Source organism: Apus apus, chromosome 10 (genome assembly GCF_020740795.1).
Source record: "Apus apus isolate bApuApu2 chromosome 10, bApuApu2.pri.cur, whole genome shotgun sequence".
NCBI classification, from domain to species: Eukaryota; Metazoa; Chordata; class Aves; order Apodiformes; family Apodidae; genus Apus; species Apus apus.
The window spans coordinates 9,318,192-9,333,507 of record NC_067291.1 but is presented as its reverse complement, the minus strand read 5'-3'; the positions used below and the strand labels follow the sequence as shown (position 1 = coordinate 9,333,507).

General features: G+C 41.7%; 1 protein-coding gene across 1 annotated transcript; it reads left to right on the top strand.

Annotated features, from left to right (window-relative positions):
* The first annotated feature begins 71 nt into the window (after positions 1-71).
* On the top strand, positions 72-11,061 carry LEO1 (LEO1 homolog, Paf1/RNA polymerase II complex component). The gene is made up of 12 exons (XM_051628177.1): positions 72-152; positions 1,047-1,772; positions 2,032-2,136; positions 2,888-2,982; positions 3,655-3,800; positions 5,184-5,268; positions 5,609-5,703; positions 5,976-6,110; positions 6,707-6,842; positions 7,150-7,336; positions 7,607-7,704; positions 10,794-11,061. The coding sequence occupies exons 1-12, from the start codon at positions 95-97 to the stop codon at positions 10,896-10,898; spliced, it is 1,971 nt and encodes a 656-aa protein (XP_051484137.1). The 5' UTR covers positions 72-94; the 3' UTR covers positions 10,899-11,061.
* Positions 11,062-15,316: the final 4,255 nt, after the last annotated feature.

Sequence of the window (15,316 nt, the reverse complement as noted above, 5' to 3'; positions counted from 1 at the left end):
GCCCCGGGCTCGGCGCGGCCCCTTTAAGGGGAGGCCCCGCCCCTTCCCGCGCGGCGCGCGGCTGCGGCGTCATCGAGCGGGGCGCGCGGCCGCCATGGCCGACATGGAGGAGCTGTTCGGCAGCGACGCCGACTCGGAGGCCGAGCAGAAAGGTGCGGGGCTGCGCTGCCCTGCCCTGCCCTGCCCTGCCCTGCCCTGCCCTGCCCTGCCCTGCCCTGCCCTGCCGCCCCGCAGCCGCGGGCAGGGACGGAGCGGCGGGCGCGGGGCCCGGGCGGGTGGGGGCCCTGCGGGCGCGGCGCGGGCCTCCCGAGCGCGCCTGCTTCCCGGCCGGAAGGGAAGGGAAGGGAAGGGAAGGGAAGCGGCCCCGCTGCGGGGACGGTGCCCGCTGCCTCGGCTTGAAGCCCCGCGCCCCGGCGGGGGCTCCTGGCGAGCCGCGTCCTGCAGCGCGGCCGCAGCGGGCGAAGGCGGGTCGCGCTGCTGAACCTGGCGGTGCTTAACCGTGTGCTTGCCTGGAGCTGGCTGGGTTTGAGATGGGGAAAGCAAGACGTGTTTCCTCCTCGGCCCTGGCTGCCTGGGGAAGTTGTAGCTGTCGTCAGAAAAACGGTGGAAGCGCCTCTCGAGGAGCTCCGTGGTGTCCGAGACATCCAGCCTGGGCTGAAGACATGAGGGCGGGTTCAGATTCACGGGCTCTCATAAGCCATGTGTCCGGGTTTACTTATTTTGAGCCCTGACTATTTAGAATTCTGATTTGTGTAATTGCTGATTCATTCTACAGCTTCAGAATCTTGGATAATAGCTTGTGGTTAGAAACTTTATCTGACATCCCTCACTTTTCATGGTGTCTTTCCTTGGCTGTGCCTTGTTTAGAAGACATTTTATTTTGTTGTTCTAGGTAACTTTTATAGTTATTTCTTGCAGTTCTTTCTAGGTTCTCTCTCTGGGTTTGGGAGGCTTTTCTGAAGGTTTTTTTCCAGCAGTGCCCATCATCTTCTGTGCGTCCTTGTAGGGATGTTTTAACTCTTGAAAGGATGGTGTTTGTTTTGCAGATTCTGATTCTGGATCTGAATCCGATTCCGATCAGGAGAACGCTGGCTCTGGTAGCAATGCTTCTGGGAGTGACAGTGACCAGGATGATGACAGAGAGGCAGTAAAACCCAGCAATAAGGAGTTGTTTGGAGATGACAGTGAGGATGAAGGGGCATCCCATCACACAGGGAGTGACAACCACTCTGAAAGATCCTACAATCGCTCGGAAGCTTCAGGACATTCTGAGCATGAAGACAACGATCAGTCAGACGTGGACCAGCACAGTGTTTCAGAAGCTGCTCATGATGAGGAGGAGGATGATCGTGGGCATGGGTCAGATGAAGGCAGTCATCATTCAGAGGGAGATGGTTCTGAAAAAGTACATTCAGAGGATGAGAAGTGGGGCAAGGAGGACAAAAGCGATCAGTCAGACGATGAGGAGAGGCAGCAGAACTCTGATGATGAGGAGAGGCAGCAGAACTCTGACGATGAGGAGAAAGCTCAGAACACTGATGAAGATGAAAGGCCGCAGGTGTCTGACGATGAGGAGAGACTGCAGAACTCAGACGAGGAGAAGATGCAGAACTCTGATGATGAGGAGAGGCCACAGGCCTCGGACGAGGAGAAGATGCAGAACTCGGATGATGATGAAAGGGCCCAGCATTCTGATGAGGAGAAGATGCAGAACTCTGATGATGAGGAACGGGCCCAGCACTCTGATGAGGAGGACCAAGAGCGTAAATCTGGTAGGACTGAATGCAATTGTCATGATTTGCTTCTAGTTTGATCTCTCTCTGTTGTTTCATTTATTTGGCCTGAAGATTCAGACTTCAGTGTAAAAAAAGGCTTTAACCATGTGGCTTCCAACTGTAGTCAGCTTTGCCATGCTTTTTTAGGCAGCACTTTTAAATCCCTGTTAATCTGAATCCACTTATTAATACAAAGCAATTGTAACATGTGGAACAAAGTTTTTAATTTGCTGAGAATAATTGTGCTCCTTGGTAGAGTCTGCAAGGGGCAGTGATAGTGAAGATGAAGTTCTACGAATGAAGCGCAAGAAACCGATCGCGTCCGATTCAGAAGGGGACAGTGAGGCAGAAGGACAGAAAGGTAACTGGGGACGTTGCTCTGGGGGTTGGTTTCATTTAACCCTCATCTTGAGTGTGTCATCCATCTGCTGCGGAACTCGGTACGACTGATAGCACTTGCTGGATGGTGTAACTAATGCCATGGAAACAACAAAACAGCACAGTGAGAGTTCTGTGTGGGGGAGCACACGCTGTGTCTGTGCAGGGTATCTCTAGTTGGCTCTAGCTCTTCTGCAGTTTCCCCCAGGAGAGACAGATGTTTTCTTTTAACAATGTTGTTTCACCCGTTTTTACTGGTAGATGTTAAGAACTGGTGCCTCTGATGAGAGCAGCCCAGAGAGGCTGCACTGGTTTTTGTGATGTTTAGCTGGCTGAGAAACAGATGTTGATTCTTCTGAGAAGTAAAACCTTCAAAGTGCCTAATGATGTTGCTGTTTCCATGTATTTAAGTTGTTTACTTGAGTAAAGGATGGTCTTGTACTCTTCTCATGCCATTCTTGATTCTTCTCTTGCCATTCTTCAACTAGATTCTGTAATTTGATAGAGCCTTTTCAGGAAAACATACCTTGAATCCTTAGTTTGAAAATACATTGAAAATTTCAGTGTAAGAGAATAGTGTGTGCTTCATAAATATTTGTGATTGTTCACCTTTGCAGGTGATTTTAAGAGGTAATAAAAGTGAAGGAGTCTTTTTTCCCTTTGTGAGCATGCTTGTGTATAGGGGTGTGTGTATATATATATTTTTTTTTTAAATAGTTTTTTTTCTACTCAAGAGCATGCAGATGTCATGGATCTGTTTGGAGGTGCAGATGACATTTCCTCAGGAAGTGATGGAGAAGACAAGCCACCAACTCCAGGGCAGCCCATTGTGAGTAGACTGGACTTTTGAAATAGTTAGCATGCCGTTCCAGTCTGAAATATAGCACACTGATTGAGTTTGATAATATTTTAGTGGAAAAAAAGAGTTATGGCATTAAGTAAGCATTACAGATAATTGTGCCCTAGATAAAGGAATTATCAAAGTTTTATACTTAGCAATATCAGATGGATTCATTTATCTGCCTTTCCCTATCCCTGCTCCCCTTTTTCTACTTGAAGGAAATTTCTTGAGTAGTTTTGATTGTCATCAAGGAAAATATAAAGTCATAGCTGTGTTTGGTACCTTAGTGCAGCTATTTGACAAATACTTGAATTTTAGATCTTGATGGTAATACACAAAAATATTTTTAAATCTGGAAAAAGTTGTCCCCCTTTTACTGTGCAGTGCTTACCTGGAAACTGCTTGTCAGCTCCTTTGTTGTTTCCTTACTGCCTCTGGTCTCTTGAGCTTGCAGTGGTATTTGAAATCCCATTTTCATATGCCACTTAAAGTGGAATTGAGCTGCTTTCATTGAAAATGTGCAAGTTATTTTACCCCAAGCTTCCCAGTCTCTCTCTGTGCATGTGGATGACATTTCTATAAGCAGAATGTAAGTGCTTATTAGAGCAACAGTAACCAGACAGGCTCTTTTCACTTAGCTCCTCTTCTTTGTTTCATTAGGATGAGAATGGACTGAGTCAGGAACAGCAGGAAGAAGAGCCTATTCCAGAGACTAGAATAGAGGTAGAAATACCAAAAGTAAACACAGACTTGGGCAATGATTTGTATTTTGTGAAGCTGCCCAATTTCCTAAGCGTGGAGCCCAGGTAACTGCACATTAAATACATGATTGATATGTGTTTTTAGTGTTTCCCTGTGTGGCTGTTCTTCTAGCAATATGTTGGCCATGTTTTAAATGATTGACATGAAGAAGCACATTTTGTTTCTGAGCAGTTAATACTAATATCTATTGCTGTTACCTAATCAAGTGCTGGGTGGTTTTCTGATGAGCTTGGGTTTCAGCTTGACTGAATAACTTTTTGTCTTTAGAACAAAACAAAAATTACTGCATCAAAAGCACATGCTGTCAGTTGAATCATAAACATAACTTCTGGCTTTCAGATGTGAAAGCCAAATGGATAGAATCTTGATGCACTTTTAAGTGATGAAAACATCATTTTGAATTTTAGAATGAGTGCTTTTTTGTGTGTGGTAAATGTGCTGTTTTACTGTGAAGAGGCTGGTTATTCCTTTTCACCTAACCCAAGTTAAAAAATGGTTCTGTAATTCCTAAGGAGAAATAAAATAAATTAGGAGAGTTGTTTGTGGTGTTAGGCTTTGCCCTAAAGGCACCTTCAGCACTTCTGGCAAATTGCTGTTAAATCCCTCTCTTTGAGTGTTTTGTTAAGCACCTTTATTGCATTGTTGACTTAAGGGTCTCCTTAGTTGGCTGAGTGGCATTGTTTCTGTTGGAGAAATTATTCTTCCTGGCTCCCATGCTACAGACTGTTTCAGGAAAGAGCTGTTAGGGATCCAGTTAGTGGCAGCAATTGGGGAGAGAAGTCCTGGGGATCTCTGGGGGTCAGACAGGACTGAAATAGAATTGTTCAGTAGCACAGTCTGTTTATCACTTCTTTCCCATGCAGCAGCCTGGAAACTATTAGGGAGGAGGCCAGGGGATGGCTTTCCCCTCACTCACTCGCCCAGTCATCAGGTTTTTTGAACAAAGAAAGGAAAAACAGTGTCATCTTCCTTTCTCTTTGATTGGTCCTGAGATTCAAGTGAAAAAACAATAAATTACAAAGATTGTGCTTTTAGAAAATCCCTAATTCACCACATTTAGAGGATGATATGTTTTCCTTCTATTTTCTCTGTACAATATGTTGTTGCAGACCTAACCCTGACTAAGGAAACAGTATTTTATGAGGCAGCCTGACTTTCTGGAGGCAGGCTGGAGCCATTTAGAGGGTCTGAATGTGGAAGTGGCTATAATTGATGGTAGTGAAGACACTTGGGTGGAGGCCTCCTGTGGAGCAGAATCAATGCAGTAAATCACATTACTGCAGAAATGGCCGCCTCACAGCTGCAGTGCCTGCTGTTCTCTACAGTGTATAATTTAAACCTTTCAAGCACCTGTTATTTTGTACAACTCTAGGATAATCTGGATTGATTTTTAGAAGAATAAAGACTATGATAATCATTTATTGCAGACCCTTTGATCCCCAGTATTATGAAGATGAATTTGAAGATGAGGAGATGCTTGATGAAGAGGGTAGAACTAGGTTAAAACTCAAGGTATAATGTTCATTTTCCTTTTCTCTTTTATACTCCTCTAGCCACGTATCTACAAAGTCTGTTTCAGGTAGCTTAAAATGGTGTTTTGAGTTATGGTTCAGATGATGAAAGCCTGGACTAGTTCAGCACTGAGGAAAGTTGATCCAGTTTAGTCATACATTTTTTTCTTGAAAGGTTGACAGCTGCATTTCACCTATAAAGGGATACCTTTCACCTTTGCACCATGCAGCAAATTATCTAGCCTTTCTAGCTGTAATTCTCAACCTATCTTAGAGTGTATTTTACCACAGTGTTCCTTGCTGTGAGTTAGAAAAAGTGTTTTGGTTTTTTTTCCCCACAGGTAGAAAACACAATACGATGGCGGATGCGACGAGATGAGGAAGGGAATGAGATCAGAGAAAGTAATGCCAGGATAGTGAAATGGTCAGATGGGAGGTCAGTTTGGACTTTTTGCTGTTGAAGGAACACAGTGAAATGCCATGGTGTGCAAAATTGAAAGGTCAACAGAGTCTGGTGTCAGTTCTGCACAGCAGAAATTGTTTTAGTCTCAATGCTTTGAACATTTCATCCTCTGCTTAGTTTGGATTGAAATATAATTATTGACTATATATAAAAAGGCAACATGAAAACTTTCTCCATTTATAAATGAGGCAAAAAATAGACTGTAGTGTCTTTATCAAATAACTGATATCTGAATCTCTTTTAAGCATGTCTCTCCACCTGGGCAATGAGGTCTTTGATGTGTACAAGGCACCACTACAGGGAGATCACAACCATTTGTTTATCAGACAAGGGACAGGTCTACAAGGACAGGCTGTTTTCAAGACAAAGTTAACCTTCAGGTAAACATGCTGCTTTATATCAAGTGTTGATGATACTTTTGCAATTAAGTATTACAACTAATATAAAGATTAGAGATACCAGTTTGTAATCCTTCAGAGCTTCACTGTTTAATAACAATGTGCTATTTTCCAAAGTCAGTATTTCAGTAGGATTTTTCCTAAGTTAGGTGTCCTGGTTGGAGAGGTTAATGTGCCATTCACAGCAGTATGTAGGCTACATGTATTTTGTAATATATATTTTAATTTGCATTTTTAAGTGCAAGCCCTCATCTGAATCAGTAAGAATATTAAAATTCCCAGAAATTGACCTTTGTCCTGATGCACAGTTGCTCTCGATGATGATTATATCTTGGCATATTGATGTGAAGTGTCAGGATGGTCATTTTAGGCTTGTGCTGGACTACAGGTGGTTTGCTGAGAGGAGCTGATGTTTCCAGTAGCTGTTACAATGCAGGTGAATAAATAAAGAAAAGGATGATCCGTTACTTTTGTGCAAACGGATCTTTGAAATCTCAAGTTTACTGGCTCTACCATTGTCCTTTAAAATCTGATACATTCCTTGAAGAAGTGTTTAACCCCTAGCAAATTTTCTACAGGCCACACTCTACAGACAGTGCCACTCACAGGAAGATGACTCTGTCTCTGGCAGACAGGTGCTCAAAGACCCAGAAAATCCGTATTTTGCCAATGGCAGGTCGTGATCCAGAGTCCCAGCGCACAGAAATGATTAAGGTATTGTGGCATGGAACTCTTACCTGCTGATTTCATCTAAAAATTCACAGCTGCAATATAGCTAAGCATTTCTGAACATCTGATGACTTAATGAAAAACAGTGTGTTTTGGAGTGGTGGGCAGGACTTGTTAGCCATGGGTACCGTTTGCTTCACCTGACTGATAACAAAAATAGCAGAAGGTGTGAGCTCTTTACACTGCTCTGAAATTATTTCAAAAGCTACAGGAGAATACAAAGTGCTCTTGAGTTGGTCTGGGCTTTTTTTTCCCTCTTCAGTCTTTATGTATTACTTCTTTTTTTGTCTAGAAAGAAGAGGAGAGGCTAAGAGCTTCCATCCGCAGGGAATCCCAGCAGCGCAGGATGCGGGAGAAGCAGCATCAGCGCGGGCTGAGCGCTAATTACCTAGAACCTGATCGGTATGATGAGGAGGATGAGGGAGATGATGCAATCAGCCTGGCAGCTATCAAAAACAGATACAAAGGTGGCATCAGAGGTAATAATCAACCTTAACAACACATAAGTAGGTCCGGTGTGATTCAGGTGGATTAATTTCATGGGAGAGTCCCGGTAAGATTGTATTTTGCCAGTGCATTTCATTTGATACATGGGATGACATGAATTCAGTTTGTATAAGTTTACTTTGTTTACTCTGAAGTTAGATTCAGCCAGCTTTGGTGGGACTAAATGTAAGAGAAGTATTTTTAATATTCTGTCTTCCTCACCAATTTCAGATAAATATTTGCCTTTTCATTTTTCTCTGTAGAGGAGCGTGCTAGGATCTACTCTTCTGACAGTGATGAAGGCTCAGATGAAGATAAAACACAAAGACTTCTCAAGGCAAAGAAACTTACTAGTGATGAGGTAAGAAAACTATTTTCTTCTGAAGCTGCTCATTTGCAGTCAGGAACATTGCCTGCACTGAATCTTGTTTTTAAAGCTGAGACATTTGTAGTTTCATTTATGCTGTGCTGAATGTTTGATTTGCCTTGGCATGCTTGCTGATTTCCTGTACACTGCATTACTTCATAGACCTGAGTGGTTCCCAAAGGAGGTCACTATTGTTATTCCTGAATTCAAGATGGAAAAATTTATGCAGAGTTATGTAAAATGCCTTTACCAAAATTATGCAAGGAATTAGAAGATGTAATATTGGAATCCTAGTGCAGTGTTATCTTGTAAGCTACACGGTCCCCTCCTCTTTATTTTGGAAGTACTAGAAGCATTTCCACATAGTATTTCTGCTCTTTTCAAATACAAGAGTTAAAAATGGAGTTAAAAAGAGTTGGGTCTGTTGCTAAATACATGTTATCCATCACTCAAGGATCATCCTAAACATTAGGCCGTGATCAGGTTAACTGTCAGCTACAGCAGCAGTGCTGTTTTCTTTTCTAAAATTGTGTTTTATTGGTTTGTGATTTATCACTGCTCTGTGTGAAGAAATGAATCTCTGTGTATATCATGTCTTGAAGTTTAGTTCATTTCCAGTAATGTCACTTTGGATACAGCACTGCAGTGTCACACTTATAAAACTGACAGAGACCATTTCTGAGATTAATACTTCACAATTTTCATCCAGTGGTAGAACTGGAACCAGGAAGTATATGGACTCTGCCCTGTATCAGCTATCCCTGTGTAGTCTGTTTCCTGACCCTTGCTCCTCATTCTAAAACCTTTCTGTGGCAAAGAGCCACAGGATGTCTACTGAGTACCTTGGGAAGCTGAAAGAAGAGGGAATTTTGGAATTCACAATAAATGGCACTTGATGCTGGCTCCCTGGCTTCCCACTGCCGTGTTCACAAGAGAGTTGGGTTGGCTCAGGTGTTTGGCCTGCTTGGTTCTAGTAGCCCATGAGTTTGCTGTCTTTTGGACATCACCAGTGTGGTGTTAGTGTGGTCTTGCTGGTGATCAGTCTGGTGCAGCCCTGAGTTGCAGCTGTGCCTGCACTTCTCCCAAGCCAGGCATGGCTTAGGAGTGGCAGTTTGGGCACACCTGAGCTCTGCTGATGGTCACCTTCACTTGCATGGCAGAATAATAAATACAAACTAGCTTGGCTTTAGAGGGCCTTATAAACTAACTTGTAAGTTATGAGAGGTATTTTTACATTGGCATGCTAGTTTGATTAATCTTCCTGTCCTATTGTACTGTAAATTATATTTTTAAATTTATGTATAGAGTATTATGCAGAACTTTACAAAAGGAAGTTTGAGTCTGTCAGTGTAAGCTTGTGGAATGTTTTTTAACATTTTGTATCACCATTTCCTCCAAGAGATTATTTTAACTCTTCAAATTATTTTAACTGTTGCCATAAGATTTCTTCCAGTTGACTTCCTACAGTAATACACAGTGTAGTACTCCAGTAGCTGATTAAGTGGCTAGAACCTTACTCTTGTATTTTAGAGGCTTCCATAACAAAAAAGTCTTTTCCCTCTTAAAAGAGAAATTTTCAGCATAGCTTGTTGTGTGTCCTTCTAGGGAATGAATGCGTGTCAGACTTCTGTAATCACAGCTGCTGAAAGTCCAGAGTTGTGTTGAAATGACTGATATAGCACATAGTTTTGAGTATGACACATACTTCTATAATGTAAGAAATCTTAAATTTTGAAGGAATAAGTTTGCTCTCATTTGCATTTCTGTACTGTGCTTCCTGTAAATTTCTTAGGTGTATCTTATTCCCCAGCCTGCTGGATATTTGCTACATTCTGATGGCATGTTCTTGCAGCTATGACACTGCTCCTCCTACACTGTCAGCTGAGTATTTGCACTAACAGGCATTGAAATATGAAGCAGAAGTAAAAATTAGTGTTTCTTATGAAGACAGATTCTGGCTTTTTATTATAAATTGAGAAAAATCTAATATTTCAGCAAATATTACAGTAATCCTGGAGACAGCCGTAGTGAGACACACAGACAGAATTGTAGTTTTGTGAGCTCTGTTGTTTGTTAGCAGAAATTGAATTGTTTATTTTAAGACACTGCTAGTTTCTAGCTCATGATATAGCAGTGTCAGGACTTTGCAATTCCAATTTCTGAGAACAAAAGGTCGAGTCAACAGCATTTCTCTGCTGCTGGAGGAAGGAGAGACTCCATTTTAAAATGAGAGGACCTAGAGGTTTCTGTTCCCATCAGGGCCACGGCGGGGTGCTGCAGTGTTATGGAAAAACCCCAGTGATGGAGACCTGCTTGCTTGGTGTTTGCAGTGTGTGAGACACAGGCTGCCTTGCTCACAGGCTTGCTTTTGTGTGCTGGCAGCCAACACCACAGCAGGAATCTGTGCCCTGATAACAAATTGTTACCATTACTGAAAACATCAGTCTGTTCTCACCACGCGGCAGGTGGTTTTACTGTTACTGTAGCTAATGGGGATGTTCTGCTAAACAGGAAGGTGAATCATTTAACAGTAGCCCAGCTAGATTCCAGGGAGTGCTTGCATGGGGAAAGAAGCTGTCCTTGAGAGTCCCACCTCTACCAATTTGTGTTTTCCATGCTTAAAATTCCTTGCTAACTGACACTCTCAGTGTACAAACTTACTATGTTAATACAGAATAAAATGCTTTGAATAAAAACCTATTCCTTAGAGTTCTCAAAGTATAATAATTCATTAAAGTTCTGAAACTCAGTCTTTGCTCTTTCTTAAAATCCAAGTAATATGTGTTGCTTTTTCTTAAAAAAAAAACCAAACCAAAACAAAACAAAAAAAAACCACAACAAAACCAAGTGGAAAAAAGGATGAGGTTACTTAGACCAATAAAAATCAACCTGTTGACTCTCTGTTGAGGTGCTAGAAATTGGGCATCCAGACTGTAAAAGTGCTGCGTCACAGTAGCACAAAATGGAAAAAAACTGGAACTAATCATTTTGCTTTCCTTACAAGAAAGGGTTTGAGGTCTTTTTGTTGTTCTTCTGAGTTTTTTATTTTAGCTTGAAGTATATTGGTTTATTTTTGTCTTTAGGAAGGTGAACCTTCTGGGAAGAGAAAAGCAGAGGACGATGACAAAGCAAGTAAGAAGCATAAGAAATACGTGATCAGCGATGAAGAGGAAGAAGATGATGATTAAGGAAGGACAAAAGTTGATTCTTTTTATATATGTATTTATATATATATTGTACAGTTCTCTTACAGCGAAGATGTAAGTAACCATAATGGGGTTATTTTGATAAAGGAAAATTCCACTGAAGTCTGCGTTTCTGGTGTGAATAAAGTTTTTTGACTTCCTTTTACTTGTTAAGATTTTGCTCTTATTGCAGCAACTGTTGTCCCAGGGATCATTACAGGACTGTTTTTTATCTTGCACAGTACTTTTCTGTTTTGAGAACTGTAGTAAGTGGTTATCCAAGTGAATTAATCAGTGATTTTTACTGAGTTCATTAGAAGAAGCCATTCTAATCTTTATAAGAATGATTAAAAGCTAAGTTTGCCTGGCTAGGGCATGGTGATACAGCTTCCCATGGTGATACAGCTATAGCTTTGCATGGAAGGGTGGGAAGAACACGTGAGCAGTACAGCACAATCGAGATTTTCCTTATTTCCCACTGACTGTGGACAGTGCATGACTATCCTGGTATATTTTCATGCCAGAAAGTATTTTGTATCATGTTTGTGTCAACTGTGAAGTTCCTGAAGTTACCAGAGTTAACTGATTGCATAAGACATTTATTTTTCATTCATTGAAGCCCAGAATGAAAATGCATGTCTTGCCTGAACATTAATAAGAATAACTGTAATAATAATAGAGGCATTCTAGTGACAGAAATGTCAAAGCACTTGTTTAAACAAAACTAAGAAATTTCTGCAAGTGGAGGTGAAATTCTCCTTTAAAAGGTGAAACGAACCCCAGTGTAAAAATCTATCCTAAAAATAGTGTCTCATAATCTCACATGATCCTTATGGTGCTGTTTCCTATTGTTCTAGAAATAGATTTGTTTAACTGGGAAGTGACTGGAGGCGGATGTTCCGGTAGGAATCATTGCTGCTTTTACACTCTTTCTAAACACCAGATCTGATGATGCAACAGCAGTTGTAGAGTGGGGAAAGGCTAGAAGAAATATTTGATCTTTTCCACACTTTCTTTCTTCCCAAGATGAAAAATCCCATATGTAGTTTCTCTCGCTGGTGAGAGAGCATTCAGATGTGATCTGTGTTGCTTCTTTTACTGACTTTTCACACAGGCCTATGGAGTTTGGATCTGACTTGAAAAAGTAACAGGAAGAAAACAACTATCTTCATGCCTCTTTAAACAAAACGTTGACTGATGCTGTGAAGTTTACCATGTGATTTGTGTTACATAAGATGAAATAAAGTAGCTGATAGTTAAAGAGGGACTGTTACCTATCTCTCTCCTGCCCAGCTGATTCCTGCTTTTTTATAGAACAGTAGAAGGGTGTAAGTGCCTCATTCTGAGCATTTTGCTCTTGTGACATTCCCTGGTTCTTTGAGACAGAGCTTTCAGCCTGGACGTGCTCCTTTTGTCATCATTAATTAGGCTAGTTTGTCAAAATACTCTACCTCCCTTTCTCCTGCCTGGAAGGTATGGGAAGTGTTCTAGCTGCAGTGCACAGAGCTCTGCGTGTGTTAATATATTCTGCTGCAGTGTGGGCATTTGCAAGTATGAAAACAAAGTGAAACATTTCAGCTTGCAAGTCTGAGTGCCTGAGAAACTGTTCTCTTTTTCTGTAATTAGATTGTTGTCTAAGAGTTCCTGTGCCTCTTTAATATGCAGATAAAACCTTTCTCCATCTGCTGGAATTTTGACCCTCTAATCCTCTTAGAGTAGATCTCTGCTGGCAGACTGGTTCCTTGCAAAAGGTTACCTGATTTCCACTTGTAGCCTTGTGGGGCAGAAGCAAGCTCTTTAGAAAGGGACTCATTCTTTATGGATGCAGCATGCTGTAATTTCATGTAGAAGCCTCCCAAATACCTCCGAAACAACAAATGTGGTTATTGAAACACAACCATTTCACTGGTGATGTGTTTGCTTTTATGCCTGTTTAATTAAACGTTGGGGTTTTTTATTTTTCCTACACTCCTAAGAGTAAAAATGTTTTAATCACTTTCATAGATTTGATGCTGACTAAGCCTTTACTAAGGAAGTGGTCCACTTCAGCTTCCAAAAATGAGGCTTTTTGCGGATTACAAAGATGAAAAGAAGTAATTTTTTACACTGTCTGCTTTTGTAAATTGCTCTTTTAAAGTTTTATTTAAACATGGAATTCTAGAAAGTGGGTTTTTTTCAGCTTAAATTGGTTTAACAGTCGCCTTGTAATTAAAGTCACTTGAATGAACTTAGCATTATCCACAGTAATTTTTTAGCTGTGAGTCTAATGTATCATTTTGTTTAACTCAAAGACAGGTTTTACTGTCCCTTTTCCCAGCCTCCAAGTGTGAGAATATTACTTGAAATTGTTTCATTTGACCCAAATTAAAAATATTAGGCCAAAGTAAAGCAAATGTGGTTTGAACTGTGTTTACTCTTCTATTGACTGGTCATAATACTTCTCCCAGAAAGGGCTTAATTTGAACAACTTCTAACAAAGAAAAATTTCTTTCAAGTGCTGATATTAAGCTGTGTGGATACTAGATTTCCTGGTGAGTGCCAGGATGTAGGATAAATTCTCTTGAAACTGTCACTGGAAGCTGTTCTTGGCCATACAGTTTTGTTGTCTCAAGTATATCCTTGAACTGTATCTAGGTTCCCAGTTGTTGCATTTCCATGCTAGTGCCTGGTAGCATCTTTCACCAGCCATTTTCCTCCATCCTGGCCATGCAGCTTGGCATGGGTTTTGTATTGCAGCACAGCCAATGGCTCTGGGAGTGCCCCCTGAAATGAGGGGCTGCTCATGCAGTCCTTCACTCTTCCTAGCAGCAGGCTTAGCAAGAACTAGCCCACCTCAAAAAGTCAACTTGCTGAACTGTCAGGAAGTGTCTTTTCTGCTGATTTGCTGTCTTTTGTGCCAGGCATGCCTGCAGAACTGTCTCATAAGCTATGTGAGCTTCACAGACAGAGACACCGAATCATTAAGGTTGGAAAATACCTCTAAGATAATCAAGTCCAACCATCAACCCAGCACTACCATGCCCACTAACCCATGTCCCGAAGTGCCACATCTGTGTTTTTTTAATACCTCCAGGGACAGTGACTCCACCACTGCCCTGGGCAGCCTGTTCCAGTGCTTGAGCACTCTTTCAGTAAATATTTTTTTCCTAATATTCAAGCTAAACCTCCCCTGGTACAACTTGAAGCCATTTCCTCTCATCGTACCCCTTGTTACTTGGGAGACCAACCCCCACCTGGTTACAACCTCCTTTCAGGTAGTTGCAGAGTGATAAGGTCTCCCCTCAGTCTCCTGTTCTCCAGGCTGAACAACCCCAGTTCCCTGAGATGCTTCTCATAAAGCTTGTTCTGCAAACCCCTCTCATAGTTGGTGTGGTCGTGACTTGGAGACGTCAAGGAGGGGTGATCTCTTTGGCAGAGGTAACATGGACTTTCTTTTGAAAACTTATCCTGACCTGACAAAGAAGTGACTCGATTCCTGCTGGTGTAGCTGCCTGGACTGGCACATTGAGAAGTCAGCTGTGCCTTCAGGTGGTGCAGGGGGAAGCAGAGGTGGAGCAGGACAGATCCTGTAAATGGCAGCAAATTTTAGCTCAGCTGTGATGCTGCAAGCCTGAGGAATGTGTTAAACATGAGATGCTGCCTTTCCTATGAAGTCATGGGTATTTATTTCTCAGCCAGGGGCATGAGGGGGTCCTCAGTGCCAGCCAGTTCTAGTAGAGTGCTTTTGTTTAACAGCACCAGGCTGCTAATTGTGCTCTTTGGGTGGTGGTGAATCTGTAGAGATGGGTACGTGGGAATGATTGAGAAGCTGATTTGCTTCTGATCAATGGTATTTCTTTGCTATAAGAGCTATAATGTCTTACACTTGTGAAACTTGGGTAGGCTGTTCTGATGCTCAGGAACTTGCCTGTGGCTTGACTTGGAAATGCTTCTTGGAGAGCAATGTGACTAGTGCCTGTTGTTGCCTAGGGATCCCTTTGCCTTGAGCTGAGGTTTTTTAATACTTGTCTGGACATGAAAGACTAGCAGTAAAGCTGCAAACTGGTATTGATTACTGGCTTGTATCTTTAATTGCTTTAAAATGCTGGGCTTTCTGAGGAATTACATAAGCTAATTAGTTGAGAAAATAACATGAAATTAAGTAAATCTATGCTGAAGTGATTCTCTGACACAAAGCCTTATTAAAAAAATTCTTTGACAAGACTTGTTTTCTTGAGGCTTTTGGTGGTTGTTTTTAAGGGGTATTTTATGGTTTAAAAGCCTGAGAATCTTAGTTTACTGGGCTGTTATTTGGAAGAAATCAGTTATTAAAGTGGAAGCTTAACTTCAGAACATGGTTTTTGGTCTGTTCTGGGTTGTTGGGTTTTTTTCCATTAAGGCTTAGTCTTGAAGAAATGAGAGGTGGTAGAGCCAGTTTACCA